Genomic DNA, 19133 nt, shown 5'->3' with positions numbered 1-19133 from the left:
AAATCAGCTCTGGCACCTTAGCAGTCTGAAATACCAAGTCAGCCATAAAAACTGACACAAGAAAGCATGTGGAACACTTTATCAATCCCATTAAACATCTTAGCAACAGCCCTTGCAACAACTGACATACATTAACAGCCACCAAGAATCACCTGAGCAATACCTTAGCACCGACTTAGTAACAGTTCTACACTAGTAACCACATAGCAACAGTCTAGCAACAACTTTGAATGTACCAGCAACATTGGGAACCAATAAAACTGCTGAAGTCTCTGTGAATTCCTCAGGAAAATCACTTTTATTATTTATTGGCATGTCTTTCTCATTTTTATTACATTTGATTCTACGACTCTTTATTTGTTTTTTGTTTTTTTTTCCTTCCAGAAAAATTGAAACCAATAAATGATGAGGATAATGATGAAATGTTTTAGTTCGAGGGGCCGGACAGTAGGGGAGCAGTGTGGTGATGTGTTGTGTGTATGGTGTGATGTGAGAGCTCAGTAACAGCTTCAGGGCGGTGGAGTAAAGCAGTGAAGATACTCAGCTGAACGAAACACTGGAATTACGAGGATCATGGTACGTTTCTGTGCTTTTAACCTGTCCGATTTACTTGGCAGACAAAACAGCATAACGTAGATATACTTGTTTAGTCGATTGGATATATATATTTGTAACAAAATAAGGGTTTTTGAGAAGCTAACAGCTCTGACGCATTGAATAGAATAGGAAGCCATTTTAGCTACATCATCACTTACCTGTTAGCTTAACATTAGCTTATCTACCTTCATGTCTAGGTTTATGCCTTTTGTCGCGTTTTTACGTCTTGTAAGTACACGACTGTGAGTATGTTCTTTGTATTACGATATAGTTGTCCTTATTAAGTGTAAATATTTTTGGTTTATTGTTTATTTTCTCTTCTACGTTGTTATTGATTAAGCTAGCTTAGCTCGGCATATTTAGCTACCCATAATAATCAGGCTAAGAGAAACTAACGCAGGTTGAAATATTGTTTAAGTGATTTCTGGTTGCTGTTTTAGACCATAATAGACATGTAAACTTTAATTCAGTAAGGTTACGTCTGACTGTGCTGGCGAGCAATCAGTTGAAGTTGGCTTCTTATTCTTAATTTCCGTTCCACCTTAAGCAGTGCAACATTTATATACCATTTAAGGTGGAACGGAAAATTTCAATAAGAAACCAACTTTGCGTCTCTGCGTTTAAATCAAGAAATGGAGAGTAATGTTATTTTTAATCGTCATTTTGACTTGAAATGCTCCTGTCTAAGCATATTGATAGTCATGATCTTTAGCACTGTTGTTTATCTAAAAATAATTTCTTATTCCCTGTGTTTAATAGGAATCAGTGTAGAATAAAGGCATTGTAGCTAGCTAGATATATATCTGACGTCTCTGTGCTCTGGCACTTTGTAAGTTAATCAAGTCTGAGCAATTGGCGACCTCTTTAGCTGAACGTTCTCCCTGTTTAGCCAAATAACATAAGCCCAAAGTTGACAATTGTAGTAGGACTGTCTGTTTTCTACTTGAACACATTTAAAGCTTAAATTAGCTGGCTAAACTGAGTAATCCTGCTTTGGGGAATACCACCTCAGCTCTAGGCTTAAAGCTGCAATATGTATGTTTGTCAAGATTAGGGCATTGGCTTCCTCTTGGCTGGAAATATGCAATTGCAGACATGGAAGAATGTTTGGGAAGGTGGACTGTGCTAGGTTCAGGTTCCCAGAGTGGATTTATTTGGTGATTGTTAGTGCTATCACAAAGAAGGAGTATTCAAAGAGAATTGGACCAGAACTCAGTGATGGAAATGTCTTCTAGGTTATGGATCTAAGTTTATGTCAGACGTATTGAATGTGAAACTTTTAAATGGGCTATTCTTTGTCCAGGTCAATGGAAAGTATGTCATTTTTAATTGATCCAGAAAAAGATTAAGCATAATCCATGTGTGGGCAACCAGCGCTTTGTGTCCAACAGTAACCTGAAAGCCATTGCAATAAATGACAAGTTCAACAACTTGTGAATTTATATTTGTAGTTTGCTTCCCTTTTTCCAGAAAAGTCACTGTTCACAATGCCAAAGCAAAGCCCCCACAATCAAGCTGTTGAACAATGGAACTTTGCTGTGTCCCATACCTCTGGGACAAATTTGGGATGAGACGAGTGTTGTTTGATCAAGAACTGATAATCCAATATCAGCACCTGAGTTCAGTAATGTCTTTATGGCTAAATGCAATCAAATCCTTACAACAGAGACAGTGGATGCTGCAAAGGGAAGAATAAATTTCAACCTGCTTTTTAAACCCACAAAAATAAAGAAATATATTCTCTACCTCCACGGACACAATGTTATGTTCATGCAGTGAATGACTATTGGTAAATGACAGCCCACACCTTTGTGATTCTAATATCATTTTAATATCACACTGATAAATTTTTCAGGTTGGATCTGTAAGACATGTCAATAATAAGTGCACATCATATTTAATGATATTAAAATCAGTTCTAATTTGCAGAATAAGTACATAAATTTAATCGCAACAGATTTGGACTTAATTTCTTCTATTAGAGTTTTCTTGAGCTGAAACACAAGCCTGCGTTGTGCAGTTCATGAGCTGGAGGAATCATGTCTAGTCCAAACAGTCTGACACGCTGCAGGTGATGGATTAAGCTGGCAGGTACAGGACTGACCTGATTCTCTCTTACGACCGGTGTGTGTTTGTGTGCGGCTTAAAAGTTGATGTCCCTTGAAAACTGTGCGGCAGACAGTGACCCGTCTCCTCCGATCTGTGTCACTGTAAAACTGACCTCAGGACTGTGATGCAGCTGCAGCCTGTTTGGTTGCACTAATGGCAACAAACATATAAAGGGTCTCTTTTTTGGTCAAGTAAAGCCATGTCTACACGTATCTGGAATTTTTGGAATTTTGTTCTCACCTGTCTTCGGCTATAAGCATGTGTTTCTCAGAATTGTTCCAACAGCTGCTAGTTTGACAAGACCTGGTCCGGAATCGTCGTTCGCAGTAAGGCTTATACCGCTTGGGTAGGTGCATTGAGATGTTCATGTGATCCATCCCCATATCCCAGCACAAACAGAAGGATCCCTTTTGGCTTTCTGTTTATGTTTGGACACATGATCAGTTCATAATAACATGAGGTGCAAGAGTATTTTTGTCTTTATTCTTGTGGATGGAGTCTTTGGACTTGGATCTGAGGGTGATTTGGGGTGATTTTTAAGCTTTCTATTAAGGATTGTTATGTTTCCATAAATAAATAAGAAAATGGCAGTATGGACAGCTATCCAATGTACACTTTCTACAGTTGTTGCACTAATTGTAGTTGTATATGGCGTCTCTGTAATTGGTCGATATGTTTCTTTTTCTGATGGATTTCAGAGTCCTGTTGGCATTGACCACAGTCCTCACACTGTCAGAATAGTGTATTGAAACATAATGATTGCAATAACAAGAAAATATAATTTAATCATGCACCTATACTTTATTAACATTTGTCGGCACAGTTCAGGTCATTCATACAGGTTTACAATCGCCAGCTTGTGACCTTATTACAGTTACTGCCAGCTGTCTGTAAACATGTAAGCCGGTGCAGTGTGGATGTTATTAATAGTAACTGAGTTTACCCAATCCTGCCAGTCACATACTGCAATGACAAAACTCCAGCGGGTCTCTGTTACTTATTTTTAAAGGCTCACGATGTAAAACAGGTTATGTGTAAACAATCAGAAACAATAAGGACATTTCATGTACTGTAAAGATAAATTTTAAAATTCAGTGTCTTTCCAAAGCTGGCAGACAGTGGCCTGTCACTTCTGATCTGTGTCACTGTGAAACAGACTGACCCCAGGACAACAATGTTGCTATAGCCTGGGAATGGGAAAAGTGCATCTATAAAACAGTAGCAAGCTTAAATAACAAAATAATGATTATAACTGTGTTAAATGCTGTAATAAATGTGGCACGCATTAATGTGTGATGCATTAATAGTGTTGAATTTGTCAGAATGAATGAAGGGATTTACATGTTCTTGGAAAATCGTTTTCTTCAAACATAATGCAGACTAGGCTTTATCCATGTTATATCAAGGGTTATTTATTTTTTTTTTTAATTGGATGCTTTTGCAATTTTAGTATGTAACCATTTCAATTTCTGAAGAGATCTTTTATTATTATTATTATTATATTCACACTGTATTTTATGATATTTTGTGCCAGAATCGAAAATGTTGTTCTAAAAACTGCATCTATATTATATCCTTTTAATCCTTTAATTTCCTAAGGATGTATATGAGTTGTTGTCCTAACCTACTTTTGTTTAACCTCTCTATATCCTTTTCCCTTAAGGTCTCCTGGTGACGCTGCCAAACGTCTGCTGACCTGCTCAGGTTGTCCCGGAGCTTGTGAACTGTGTAAAGTCAGCTTTACCTCACTGTCCCCATCTGAAGCTTCCTGAACAGTGCACCATGGAGTGTTTGTGAAAACGTCTGCAGTTTTTTGGAGCAGAACAGGAAGGAGGGATTTATCTGAAGAAAGAAGGCCAGCAGAAAGAGAGAGAGAAAGAGAGAGACAATGTCGTCCAACAGGACCCAAAACCCCCACGGGCTCAAACAGATCGGGCTGGACCAGATTTGGGACGACCTGCGAGCAGGCATTCAGCAGGTTTACACGCGCCAGAGCATGGCCAAGTCCAGATACATGGAACTCTACACGTATCTTCATCATGAGCACTGTTTCTTTGAGTGGGGATGAGGTTGTTGATGTAATTGGGCAAGGGTGGAGGTTTTATTCATTTAATACAAGTGCCATAAATGTTGATAACACAACAGAACAAGGCACCAAATTACTTGGAGGGTAAAAGATGTCTAAACTCCTCCTGTTATCAGTGAATCTCAGATACTGTTGGTATTGAATAGTCTTTCTTTATCCCAAAGAATGCAGTTCCACTGCATTATACCCTTGTAGCCTATGACTGGCATTGATTATGGAGATCTTGGGCTCAGGTGCAGCTGCTCCAGCAGACTTACTTCACGTCATGTGTTCATGTAGAGTTGTGTGTGAATGCACTTTAAAGTAGCTGAATTTTCTAATTATGATGATTGTCTACAAACCTTGAAGCACATACATAGGCAGAATGAGATAATTTATTTTAAAATAGGTCACGCGAGCCAGACTCATCCCACGAAATACCCCACGATGAAGCTATCCAGAACAGTGTCTCAGAAACAAAATCATATGTTATATATGGGTCTCCATCATAACTCTCCCTGCTGGGTCACTTTACATTACACCCACTCCTGTTCCACAGCAGGCTACAGCCTATAATAATGTTAGCTTATTCTTGAAGCCTTATGAGCCTTTTTAGTCGTATTGATTATGTCGTAATCGAGTAGTCTGTTAATTAATGTGATAATAAATGGAGGTAGCCATTGGAAATGAAGTTCAAGCAGCAGACCAGACATAACTGGTCAATAACAAACTCATAGCGGTAGTTTATTTTTATAATATTGTTGCTGTTGGAACAAAACCAAGTATGTTGTTTTTACAGAATTTAAGAATTTGATGATGAATGCACTAATATACATTGTGCAAAATTGCTTATATCTGTATCCATTCAACATGGAGAAGGTATTTTTTTTTCTTTCTCCTTGTAATGTTGACTTTTTTTGGCAGAAAAAAGTTTGTAATTTTTGACAGAAATTACATATTTTTCAGTGTATTGAATTTCAGTTCAGCAATTCCTGGACTTGGCCTGACTGTCACATGTTCAGTGCCAGAGTACAAATAAGAGTGACGCTTAAATCATAATGAGTGACATTTCCGGGAATCACTGAACATGTGCTGTTACACCATGTACGCTGTTATGCAATGCCAGTAAAGACACAACAGTCGATTTAACTGGCTTGTTTTTATGGTTAGGGAAATATATAGTTTTACCACTGTCCTATTTGATGCTTTAAAAATGAATAGGGCTAGAACTGGCCTCAAATGCCTTGAATTCCATAATGCTTTTCTGTAGCTACAAAAATATTCCAAATGACGCTTTGACGTGTAATAGGAAATGTGCACTGGCACCACAGGTTCTGCCGCTGGGAGAAATACAAAAGCAGCAACTCGCAGACATCCGAGGCCACTCTAGGTGGAGCTCTGTAAAACCAATACGCTGCTTCCTGTGTTTCTTTTAATGCCTGGTTAAATTACAGGGAGTCAAATTTGCAGATAATGAATAGCTAGGTTGGGAAAATGCCAGCTGTGAACCTGCTTTTTTCCCCTCGTGTTGAGATGCTCTTCTTGAGACAGAAACAACCTCTTAGGGTGTAATACTCAACATTTGATTTTATACGATGCATTTCATAGCAACTGGATATAATATACTTAATCTAGCAAATGTATGCAGTTCATGTTAATATTGTTATGTTCAATTTAGCATACATTTTAGATTCAAAAAATGTTTTCAAAGTTATTGTTAAATTTATCAACAGAACTTTTATTACACAGAACAGACAAAGGGTCTCAGAAGAATGTGTTCAACCACCTGCTTATTTTTTTTTTTTCTCCACTGGCTTTATATTAGGTGAAATCTGAAGTTATGATGGATTTATTTGACCAAACAGATAATGGAGTTTGAATTAAACTATTGTGTGTACATCTATTGAAAAATGTTAAATCGTTAACAGTTGGTTATGACCCCTCATGCTTTTGAGATTAGTCTCGGCTTATGACTTGTGCTGCGAAGCATTCACAAAACGAAATCCTCCGGCGGGATTTATTTGATGCTATAACAGCGAATTATAGCAATGGATTATTGAGAAGAATTATAGTGCCGTAGTCTAATGCGAATCAAAGGGAAAAGAATTTTGATTTAAGCTGTTTATGTTAAAATATATATATCTGATTTATTAGATGATTGTCACTAAAGGCTAATTACCTCAGATAACAGAAATTTTAATACGTGCCACAGCAGTTTTAAAAAAGACCTTAAAATTCATAGACTGCACAATTTAGCTTAGGCTTCAGAATAAAAGCTGACTTTTGTGGTTTTGGAAATTGTGGTTTCCATAAGCCCCACCCGTTTTTCTAATAATTTATTGAAATAGGTACTCCCTTGTGTCTTATGACTTTAATACAGTTATATTGGATCTTCATGTTTTCCTTAACCTGTTATTTTCAGACATGTTTATAATTACTGTACCAGTGTACATCAGTCCAACCAGGCAAGGGGCGCTGGCGTACCCCAATCCAAACCCTCCAAAAAGTCCCCCACTCCTGGGGGAGCTCAGTTCGTCGGGCTGGAACTCTACAAGAGACTGAAGGAATTTCTGAAGAACTATTTAACAAATCTTCTTAAGGTGAGTCTTTTATCTAAAAGCTGATACTCTCCCTCTTCTCCAAAGTGGAGCACAGTTCTGGTTCTTAATGAAACATCTGTGTCCTGCTTTGGTCAAAACCCCACAAGCCCCACAGCAGTGTTCTCCCCCTGTCTAAACAGCCATGTTCAGAACGCCCGCTTTAGGCGCCTGTTTCTTTAAATGATAATGAGCTGCTCACTGTTCACCCTGAGAATCAGAAGCTCTGTTTTTAGCCGTTTTTGCTCTGTTCTCTTTCTTCTACATTCTTGTTTGCTCCATTTTTACTCAGTGGCCTTTAACTTCGTCTTTACTCTCTCACATAAACATGGGTCCAGCACTGTGATTGGACAGACTCGGATGGGTGGTCAGGGCAATTCTAAAATCTCTGCACTCTATGTAACGTGCAGCACAAAATCAGAGCGGCTCACTTCATCCCACATTTCATGGCAGTGCACAAAAACAGCACTCTCATGTCTGTCGAGCTCTCATGTCTTACTGGGCTCTCTGGTTTTTTGTTGTGATTTTTGTGACAGGACGGTGAGGATTTGATGGACGAGAGTGTTCTCAAGTTCTACACGCAGCAGTGGGAAGATTACCGCTTCTCCAGTAAAGTATTAAACGGGATCTGTGCCTACCTCAACAGACACTGGGTGCGTCGGGAGTGTGATGAAGGACGGAAAGGAATTTATGAAATCTATTCGGTAAGAGATTAAGCAAGCACATGACTGACTAAAGCAAGGATTCTCATTCCCAGTGCTGGTGTCAACAGGCTGTGAACATTTGTGTTTTTCCAACTCTAACGCAGGTGGACTTAGCCAACAAGGAGCTTTTCAATAGATAAGAAGCTGAGTCAGGTGTGCGCAAAGAAGGATAGCTCAAAAACATGCCAGGACTGTGAATAGCAGCCCCTGGATTAAAGGCTACCACACGCAAGACAGGAAGCAAGTTATGTGTCTTGTAGTAGATAGTGTTGCAGTGAGCAGAGACTCATTTCTGGTCCCTTATGCAAATGAATGCATCCCTTTCAAACTATGTAAATGTCACCGCCCAAACACTTCCATGCGTCCTTTACTTTGGCGTGGATATTAAGGCACTAGAGGACATATTTTCTGACAACAACATACATGACGAGAGGTGGTGGTGGTCTGTAATGCCATTAAAGTCACTGAAATATAGGCTTTATATTCTTTACACTAATATCTCCCAAAGTACATGAAAGAAGCCGGTGATGACCCTCATGTCCAGTGCTTTCATACCCTGCTCTCACAGCTTCTCGTGGTGTACTCTGTGTTTAAACTGTATCAGAAGACTGGTGCGCACATTTAAGATAGAAACGCTTCATATGCTCTGGCAATGCTCACTGTTGTATAATTATTGGATCAATAAATTTGACACAATGGTCATTCAGACACCCATTAGTCCAACCCCCCTCACCACTATTTTTGGTGTTTTACCTAAAGATAACTCTGTCCCTAAATTCAGGCTGGACTTTATTGCTTTTGCTACTCTCCATAGTTAGATGCTTTGTAGTTTTTAAATATATAAGGATATATTGTCCTCTACAATTCCAACATGTTTCTACCATCAGTTGTACATTTGTGTAGTAAGTGGATGATACCAGTCATTTATTTCAGTCTTTTTATTTATTTTTACAGTGCACACTTTTTTTTTTTTTTCACTGAGCAGTTGCACACCTGATTTAACTCAGTAACTAATTCACAATCTCGTCATGAGCCTGCTCAGGTGTGTCAAGTAATAATTAACCTAGAATATGCAGACACATTTATTTAAGTCACTTCAATTGAACTCCTTTTGTTCTTTCCTCCAGCTTGCCTTGGTGACATGGAGGGAGTGTTTATTCAGACCTTTAAACAAGCAGGTAGGTTCTTGTTGCATTTACTTTTATAAATTACTGATATATCTTACCAGGAGTAATGTACTGTAATATTTTACTAACTCTTATTCTATGTCCAGAGTTTTTCACTCTTCCCCATCTGACCCTTCTCTAGGTGACAAACGCTGTATTGAAACTCATCGAGAGAGAAAGAAACGGAGAGACTATCAACACCAGACTAATCAGTGGAGTCGTACAGTCCTATGGTGGGTTGCAGTCAACTCTTCTGAATATTGTGGTTTAATATCAGTAACTGAATATTATAAAGCTGACTGTTTTATAGAGTTAAGATCCCATTAAGGTTTATTGCTTTTCTTTGGCTGTGCTGTTTACATGTATCTAACTTGACTCTTGAGTACTTTCTTATTCAGTTTACCTTCTGTGTTACTTCCATCGTTTTTTACATTTATCTCAAACAATTGAAAGAGGATGATTTCTTTTTGCACAGAAAAAATACACAATAATACTGTCCATGGTAAAATATCTTCTCTTTTAATCGCAAACACAGATGAGGTGTGGACTGAAAGTTAACTTCACTGTTCAATAAACTACAAGTGAGAAATAGTATAAAACTACAGCATGCTTTTGTTATCAGCAGAGAGAACCGTGACTCTGAGCTCATTTTCACTAAAGAAGATAACAGATTGAGCTTTTAATTTCAAATCAGCCTGCAATCAATGGATAAAGATGAGTTTTAAAGGTTTATCATTTATTTTAAGCCACTCAACCCTCATGTAACAGTGCGGTTGGTCTCTTGCAGTGGAGCTGGGTCTGAACGAAGATGATGCCTTTGCAAAGGGACCCACATTATCGGTGTACAAAGAGTATTTTGAGACACAGTTCTTGGCAGACACTGAACGCTTCTATACAAGGGAAAGCACAGAGTTCCTCCAACAAAACCCTGTAACCGAATACATGAAAAAGGTGAGTTATCAGAGTAACCTGCTGTTTTTGTGTTTTAAGGCCAGGGCCTGAGAATGTCTGTTTAAAAACAGGACTCTAGTGTTTACATCCTGTCACACAATCCTGCACTTTAAAGGGATGTATTACGAAAAATCATTTGATAAGTACATGCACATTAATGTGTGGATCTGGAGCCCACTAATCCACACACTGTGAAACAAGACCACCCAGTCAGTTTTGCCGCCTAAGTCAGAAAACATGGGATAAAACGAGCCGTTCAGATGTCAAGTGCAAACACACTGGAATTGTCCTGCCTCTCATTTGTGTCTCTGCAATCTACAATCACAGCTAATTATAGTTTTGTTTTTGCACTAAGCATATTAAAAACTTGTTCCAAATTGTGCCTTTTTTATGCTTTTATTTTTGCTCTTATTTAAGGCTGTGATTACATGTGCGTGTTTGTGTGTGTAGGCAGAGGCACGACTGCTGGAGGAACAGCGGCGAGTGCAGGTATATCTCCATGAAAGCACACAAGATGAACTCGCTCGAAAATGTGAGCAGGTTCTCATAGAGAAACACCTGGAGATCTTCCACACAGAGTTTCAAAACCTACTGGATGCTGACAAGAACGAAGGTGGAGCATCACTTAAGATCATTTAAAAGTCATTCTTTTCCTTATGCGCCATTTAAAAGTATACTCTGATCCTGTAAGGCTTAAATCACTTGACAGGCCAAAGGCATTCAAGCTGCAGAGTAGGTTTTTAATCAATTAATAACCCACCTACAATGTTGTTCTCTGTTTTCAGATCTTGGTCGGATGTATAACCTGGTATCCCGCATCACAGATGGTTTAGGAGAGCTCAAGAAACTCCTGGAGACTCACATTCACAACCAGGGTCTGGCAGCCATAGAGAAGTGCGGAGATTCAGCACTAAACGTAAGAATCAGCTCACAGTGGTGCATTTTCATGCTTGACACTAAGGTCACTAAAAATGGATCTTTTCAGATACTCCAAGGATGAAGGTATTGAAGAACGCAGGAGATGTTTTCAATGTTGTGGTGTAGACGTGAAAAACTGGGTCTTGACGTCAGTGTGTGTGTCGTCATTTCCTTGACTGTGTGAATGATAATGCGTGAATATACAGTCTACGTTTACTTCGCTGGGTAGACATCGCTGAGCTTCTCGTTAATTGATCATCTTCTGAGCTCTCCCAAAAATTCCAAGGTGGTGGTGCTGCGAAAGTCAAGGTTCTGGTCCCTTCCAGTTTAATTACAGATTAATATATGGATTAAAGTGTATGTGTTAAAGAAGTTATAGTTACAAAATAACAGCCAGAACTTGTTCCACCCAGAATATGATTCACCGTGCCATCCGTTGATTTGAGCAGAGAATCCTGACAAATGGCTGTCCTATCAGACAGTGTAAAGGTGTTTGTTTCAGGTGTTGCTTAGCAGTATCAAGCTTCAGGCTACAACCTTTTATGAGGCATTGTGTTTTAGCATTAACCAATAATTACAGTGTCAGAAGCATTGGTTTATTCACTTCATTATACACAGGCTCTGAATGGAAGAAACAATAGCGTCATTACAGAGTTAATAATGAAACAAATATTTATCAGAGAGCATAACTTGGACAACATGCTAATATTGCATTTCTATTACTATCTCTTTTGAAATGCCTGGCAATGCTCCTTAGTAAATTATCCATTGTTCTTGAAGATGTATATATAATTAAAACTGCTGCTATTGTGATTTTAAAAATTCACTCTTTCAAAGATTATAAATTGTAATTTCATATTAATCTGAAATGCCAGTTTTATTGTTTATGATATGTTTACATCAGTACAGAGCAGCAAAAGCTGAGTTTAACCCTGTTCTGGTGAAGCTCTTTGCTGGAGGCCTTTTCCGTTATGGCCTCTGTGGGTTATTTACTCTCCTAATGCACAGAATTAAATATGCACTGTGGCTGTTTGTTTTTTGAGGCAGGTGGAAGCTCATTTCCTGAATTACATCCTCAAGCCCTTCTCCAAATCGTCTCAGTTTGCAAGGATAATCTGATTTGACTCCTCGAGGTGGTGTTATTTACTGGCTTTGCATAGTAAAAATTCCCTAGAGCACAGTGCGCATGTAAGCAGAGCGTGGCACTGTGCAGAATTAATAATGCACTGACTTAGAAAGTGGTTTTGTTTTATGTGGAAGGATGTAAAAATAACTCTGTTAAAATCTTATTCAGGGTTTCTTCTGAAATAGGGGTCACTCCACCTTTGTTGTAGGCTTAAACTGATGCAGGAACTTTTTTATGAGTATATGATCAGCCCTGATTGCATAATTGAGGTCAGATACTGGTGTTAAATGATTAGTTCTGCACACCATCTCTTTTGAAGATTTTAGGATGGTGCTCCACAGCCCAATGCTGGAGACCTTATAGTGCTCTTTTCCACACCTAGCATTAAACATGGTGATCTGGATCATGTGCAGCTGAATTATTATTATTTTTTTAAGATGGAAGGTCTTGATGGGGATTCCTGTAAGTGTGTCAGCCTAGTGGATGAGGGTGTGTTTAAAATAGGGCAGAGTATGGCTACATGAACAAAGTGATTGTAATTGCATGCTTCCAAAGTTAATTACACCCTTTAAACACATGTCTACAATAACATCAACACCCATTCCAGAAAGAGAGGAATATGCCATACTGCTGTGAAAGGGGACATTTTGGAGAAAAAAAAATCACTTTTTGAGTGCATTAGCATATTAATGATGGGATCTGGAGCTCCCCAACCCACACACTGCCTTTACTGTAGGCTGCCTAAACCAAGGGTAATGGGGGAAAAATGAGTTCTGATTCTGCACGGATTCTGACGTCAAGCGCAGGCATTTTAGAACCCCCCCAATCTGAGTCTGTCCAATCACAGCACTGGATCTGTGTTTATTTGGGAGCGCTAAGACGTTAAACTCAGCAAAACAGACACAACGAGCATGGAGAAATAAGAGCACTGAGTAAAAATGGAGAAAACGAGAATGGAGAAGAAAGACAACTGAGCGAAAACAGCAAAACAGTAACAGAGGCTGAAACTAGCTGTTTATATAGGGAAAGGGAAAAAGAGGCGGGTTTTTTTTTTTTTTTTAATCCTTGTGATATACAGATTTTTCTCTGAGACCCCAGAACTGTAGTAAAAATGGGTATATGTCCCCTTTTTAAATGTTTTATTTATTCTTTTACCACTCAGGATCTATACCAGCACATGCACTTTTTCATTGAATTATTAATTTTACATTTCTTCCCCTTCCCTTCCCTAGGATCCCAAAATGTATGTGCAGACCATATTGGATGTGCATAAGAAGTATAATGCACTAGTCATGTCAGCGTTTAATAATGATGCTGGCTTTGTGGCTGCTCTTGATAAGGTTGGTGGTCTCTATTAAATGGCATTTTTATATATATATATATTTTTTTTTTTTTTTTTTTTTTTTTAAATAAACAATTACATTTTTAATGTCTTTTTTCTTTCCTTTAGGCCTGTGGAAGGTTCATTAACAATAATGCAGTCACAAAAATGGCCCAGTCCTCCAGCAAATCTCCAGAGCTTTTGGCTAGATACTGCGACTCCTTACTGAAAAAGAGGTGAATTTCACTTTGTCTCTATCTCAAATATTTTTCACTGTTACAGATTTATGGGGTGTAAAAATTCACTGACATATCTTCATTTTGAATGCTGTATTGATTAGAGCATACTTATTTGTTTGACTAAGGGCTTCCAATTATCAGTAAATAATGAGTGCAGTGTAAATAGTTCCTACAGTTACATTTGTGTATTTAAAGATCGTTCTGAATTAAATCAAAGAGTGTGTAATGTTGGATACCTTCCAGTTTGTCATTTCATTAAAAAGTCATAATCAAGTCAAACATTTGTTCACCCAAGGTGTAGGCATTTCAGGTGTTCTTGGAGGTTTTAATTGGAACTTGATGCCTTGATGAGACCAGATTAGTGATGATGTAGTTCATAGATAAGTGTTGTGGGCTAATTTATTTGTTGTTGTTGTCAACTTCATTAGCTCCAAGAATCCTGAGGAGGCGGAGCTGGAAGACACACTGAACCAAGTGGTGAGTCTCTCAAAATATGATCTTTCTGAGTTAACAATAGGATGAAATTTATTATAATCCCTATACTTTTTGGATTAGTTTGTCAGAAGGAGCAGGTTTCACAGGAAAACAAGATTTTGGATAGTTTAATATTCTACACACTCAGATATTTACCTCACACATGGTAAAATTCAAATTCAACTCTGAACAAAGCATTGAACATGCAAAGGTGGAAAATTATGTACCAGAACAAGACCAACGCTGAGCTGTGTGAAAAACCATAGCTCCATCACAACAGCAGAGCGGGCTGTAAAAAAAGGAGGGTAAATAAAAAAACTAAAAGACAGTTTCCCAGGACTCTATTTACTCTGTGTAAAGCTAATCCTGTTCCAGTCGAGCTAGAAAGTTTAAAACTTTTCACAGGAATCTCAGAATTTTAAATGAGAACCTGAGTATTTGAGCCAAAGCCACTCTGTTTCACTTGATGTAGAGCACATTTTGAGTCATCCCCAAAGGGTATGGACTTCTGTGTTTGTTATACTCACAAAAGAAGTAAAAATAAAACAGCAATTTATTGTGTCAGCAGCAGATGTCCCATCTGAAACTATCTCTTCTTTAACAGATGGTGGTTTTCAAGTACATTGAGGATAAGGACGTTTTCCAGAAGTTCTATGCCAAGATGCTAGCGAAGAGGCTGGTGCACCAGAACAGCGCCAGTGATGACGCAGAGGCCAGTATGATCTCCAAACTCAAGGTCTGTTTTCTGGATTATGTGTTTTCTATATTATCTATCCTGGTGAGTGTGGTTCCTTATTTAATTAGTTTATTATTTCTTTTCTTCCTCTCCAGCAAGCGTGTGGGTTCGAGTACACCTCTAAACTCCAGCGCATGTTCCAGGACATTGGCGTCAGTAAAGACTTGAATGAACAGTTCAAAAAGCACCTTTCAAATTCAGAGCCTTTGGACTGTAAGTGCATGTGTGGTTTTAGATTAGCACTTTAAAACATTTCAGTTGTGCCAAACACTCCCTTTATTATTATGCCATTATATGCCTTCCTAGCTAAGGGAAAATAATATTGTCTGTAATAATTAATCTAGATTAAAGACCACATTAATTAATTTTCTCAGCACACGTCAGCCCAAGTAGATGTTTATATAGGGCTAGTTTAAGACTCTCACTGTCAATGTAAATAAGATTTTCGTAGTAGTTACTGTATAATCATTAGAAATTGCAGAATAATTCATTCAAATTATGGCTATGTTTATCATATTAATATTTAATGTTTATAATTAATGTTATTTCATCTGAATTCTCAGTCAGAAACTAACAAACCTGGAGTTCATAGAGTTAATTACATGGTTCTCTCTCTCTCTCTCTCTTTCTCAGTGGACTTCAGTATTCAGGTTCTGAGCTCTGGTTCCTGGCCCTTTCAGCAGTCGTGCACATTTGCTTTACCATCAGAAGTAAGTCACCTAGAATTCCCACATCCTGACAATAACACAGAGCCACATAACCACACACATCCTCATCCTGGAGCTTAATTACTGTCTTCTATGTGTTTGTCTCTAAACGTTTCACAGCTGGAACGGAGTTACCAAAGATTCACAGCTTTCTACGCCAGCAGACACAGTGGACGCAAGCTGACGTGGCTTTATCACCTTTCCAAGGGCGAGCTGGTCACAAACTGCTTCAAAAACAGATACACTCTACAGGTCTGTTCACCATAAAAATTGTAGTATGAAGTCAGTGCTGGATTAGACTGTTTAAACTGTCAGGATAATGTTGTTTGAGATATTGGAGAAACAGTAAAAGAATGCTTTACAGGCGAGTTAAAATCAGTGGTGTTTGAGGGTGTAATTTTGTGCCTTTGTGGCCAACAGCCAACTACAATAAATGTTTGGCAGAGGTGAATTTTGGTCCAGCATCTCACTTGCGCTGCTACGATGCTCATCTACAGTCAGTCGATAGCACCCTGAAGTGGCACAATTGATACATCATCAACTTGGAAAAGTTCTGCAAACCTGCTGTTTTTAAATTAGTCACAAACACGATTTTATTATCAAGACTTAATGAAGTATTATGTATTATTTATGTGTCTTAAAAATAAATTCTAATTTGTTGTATTTTGTCAGGCATCCACCTTCCAGATGGCCATTCTGCTGCAGTTTAACACAGAGAACAGCTACACGGTTCAGCAGCTGGCCGACAGCACACAGATTAAAATAGTGAGTACCTCAACACGTCAGGCATGTAAACACAGAATGGATTGGTTGTGGGTTTTATGTGTTTTAGCTTAGAAACTTCAGCCACCAGAATAGATTTTGAATATCATTCGGGTTTAAGGGCCAGCGTGTCGGGCACAGAAATATCAGCGTCAGCATAAAAATTTCAGTTTTATTTACGTGAGTTCAAAATATATTTGTGCTGTTCTAAACTAGTAATGCTTTTATGCCTGTTAAGTTGTTTAACTGTGTTGTTTATTTTTCACAGGATATATTGGTTCAAGTTTTACAAATCCTGTTGAAGTCCAAGTTGCTGGTGAGTGAATGAATGATACTTACTTCTGAAGTGATTTTTTTTTTTAAATTCTCAATGTATTTTACGTTCTTTTATACATTGGGGTGTCGCCTCAACCTCCACCAATGTGCAGTCACCACCTGGACGATGCACTGGCAGCTGATCTGCTACAGTCCTCTCAGCACACTATTAGGTAGAGAAGAAAGGGAGTGACAGAGGAGGTTTATTTAAGATGGGCATGATTCAAAGGTCACGAGGGACCACAGCGGCACATTTTGCCTTTAGTTTAAAGGAAATAACCAGGGGTATGTTTTGACTTCAGAGAGGACCTCCGTATAACATTTCATCCAAAGAATGGTGCTATTTAATCAATACAGCATCCCTGTCAATGTATAGTTAGGCATTAAGATCCAGCGCCCCCACTGGCCCCTTCAACACTACCTCCAGCATCTAAGTACCCCCATCCAAGTACTGGCCTAAATCTGATGACATGCTGTTGTTTAATAAACTGTTTACTTGATTCTGACCACTAGAAGACTGCAGTATTTGAAAGAGTTATTTTAACTCAAAGAATTTGTCATATATATTTAATTAAATCCTGATTTATTTTGCAGGTCTTGGAGGATGAGAACGCAAACGTTGATGAAATGGACTTCAAACCTGAAACACTCATTAAGCTTTTCCTGGGTTATAAGAAGTGAGTTGGTTTACAGCATGTGTAAAACATCTGATCTGACTTGTTGTAACAACGTGGTGATAATCACACAGAGTTAAATTAGAAGTCCTCAAGCTGAATCTCTAAGCACCTTATCCCTCTGTGTGTTTACAGCAAGAAGTTGCGGGTCAACATTAACGTGCCGATGAAGACGGAGCAGAAGCAAGAGCAGGAGACCACACACAAGAACATCGAGGAGGACAGGAAGCTCCTGATACAGGTGAGGATGTACCTTTGTACTCTGTTATTATTTCAGATATTCTGCTGGCTCTGTTCCTCATTGCTCTTTGTCTCCTGTGTGTTCAGGCTGCTATTGTCAGAATCATGAAAATGAGGAAAGTCCTGAAGCACCAGCAGCTTCTCGCTGAGGTTTTGAATCAGCTCTCGTCACGGTTCAAACCCCGTGTCCCTGTCATCAAGGTATATTTAATACCGCAGTATTATATTATTGTCATTACTGTCATAATAAACCTGTATGTTAGTGTCCCAATGTTTTATTGTTTAAATATTGTTATTTAGGATCTTTTTAAAAGGTTTTTAATAGGAAAATGTTTTCATCAAAATGTGCTTTTAAAAATTGTATTTATTTTATTGATATTATTATTATTAGTAGTAGTAGTAGAGTAGTAGTAGTAAATAATAAACTATCTGTAAAGCTCTGTTTAGTCCAAACACCTGATACAGGTATATATATTAAATTGTATTGTTCAAATAAAAAAAACACAAAACAAACATTTAAAATTGATAAATAAAACTGTAGAAACTGTAGTTTGCATTAATATCTATTTTTGTATAGACATTACATAAAACTCAGTTGCGACAAATGAGCTTGTTTTCCTTTTTTCAGAAATGCATCGACATTTTAATAGAGAAGGAGTATCTGGAGCGTGTGGACGGAGAGAAAGACACCTACAGCTACCTGGCTTAAGCATCTTTGCTCATTTTTAATGTTCGGCTTGATGTAAATGTCATTCCTTAAGCATTCTGGGCTTACAGTCGTAAGGAATGTGCACAGAACCGGAAAGGACGGACGGACGGACGGAAGATTGGCTTTGTCAAATCACTGCTGCTGAGTCAGCAGCTGTTACCGCTGGACCTCCCTTTAAAATACGGACCGCCAGCAGTGTCCTGACGTCCCATCTCAACTGCTCAGGATCACCATCATCTTTTATATGTAAATAACTGACGCGGAACGGCACCCTTACCATAGTCAGACCCAGCGTCGGGGGTTGCATGCTACTGCCTATCATCTAAACAACAGAAAAAAAGAATAGCTGATTTAATTTAATCACAGTAAATCAAATGACTTTGTTGGACTGAACTGACATTGACTTTACAGACTGTTGGTTGCAAAAATAATTTTAAAAAATAAATAAAAATCGTTTAAGAGCAACGAAAACTTAATTTATGGATTTTGGCAGCACTCAGAATATAATCGTGTCAAACTGGCCCTTGTAGATCTGTGTTACCAGCCTTTATCTGCTCCAGGAACATCATTTGTATAGTGTGGTTTGTTTTATAAATGTCATGAATAAAATTTAAAATTTTCTTTAAGACATTTATGTGCTCTTTTCAACAGGAAGATAAACAGCTGCGGGGAAAGTCAACTCCTCTGGGGGGAAAAAAAAGCCTTACGTAAAAGACATCCTCC

At 38.3% G+C, this 19133-nt stretch overlaps 1 protein-coding gene across 1 annotated transcript; it reads left to right on the top strand.

Moving 5' to 3' along the window:
* Positions 1-442: 442 nt before the first annotated feature.
* cul1b (cullin 1b) lies at positions 443-19005 on the top strand. Its single transcript, XM_066676245.1, has 22 exons — positions 443-576; positions 4370-4734; positions 7194-7371; positions 7905-8072; positions 9200-9250; positions 9381-9471; positions 10026-10189; positions 10640-10802; positions 10975-11105; positions 13466-13573; positions 13684-13790; positions 14222-14270; positions 14872-15003; positions 15099-15216; positions 15637-15713; positions 15831-15962; positions 16383-16475; positions 16741-16788; positions 17382-17464; positions 17597-17702; positions 17789-17902; positions 18330-19005. Exons 2-22 carry the CDS (start codon positions 4595-4597, stop codon positions 18408-18410), a joined length of 2334 nt encoding a protein of 777 aa, XP_066532342.1. The 5' UTR covers positions 443-576; positions 4370-4594; the 3' UTR covers positions 18411-19005.
* The last annotated feature ends 128 nt before the right edge of the window (positions 19006-19133 follow it).

Source organism: Hoplias malabaricus, chromosome 1, assembly GCF_029633855.1.
Source record: "Hoplias malabaricus isolate fHopMal1 chromosome 1, fHopMal1.hap1, whole genome shotgun sequence".
NCBI lineage: Eukaryota > Metazoa > Chordata > Actinopteri > Characiformes > Erythrinidae > Hoplias > Hoplias malabaricus.
Note: the sequence above shows the minus strand (reverse complement) of the source record. Positions and strands in the feature narration are given on the sequence as shown.

Excerpts from the sequence above, each read along its gene's own strand:
- cul1b (XM_066676245.1), top strand. The coding sequence starts at position 4,595 with ATGTCGTCCAACAGGACCCAAAACCCCCACGGGCTCAAACAGATCGGG. Across the intron at positions 16,476-16,740 it reads ACAGCACACAGATTAAAATA|GATATATTGGTTCAAGTTTT; the intron begins GTGAGTACCTCA and ends TATTTTTCACAG. Across the intron at positions 16,789-17,381 it reads TGTTGAAGTCCAAGTTGCTG|GTCTTGGAGGATGAGAACGC; the intron begins GTGAGTGAATGA and ends TTTATTTTGCAG.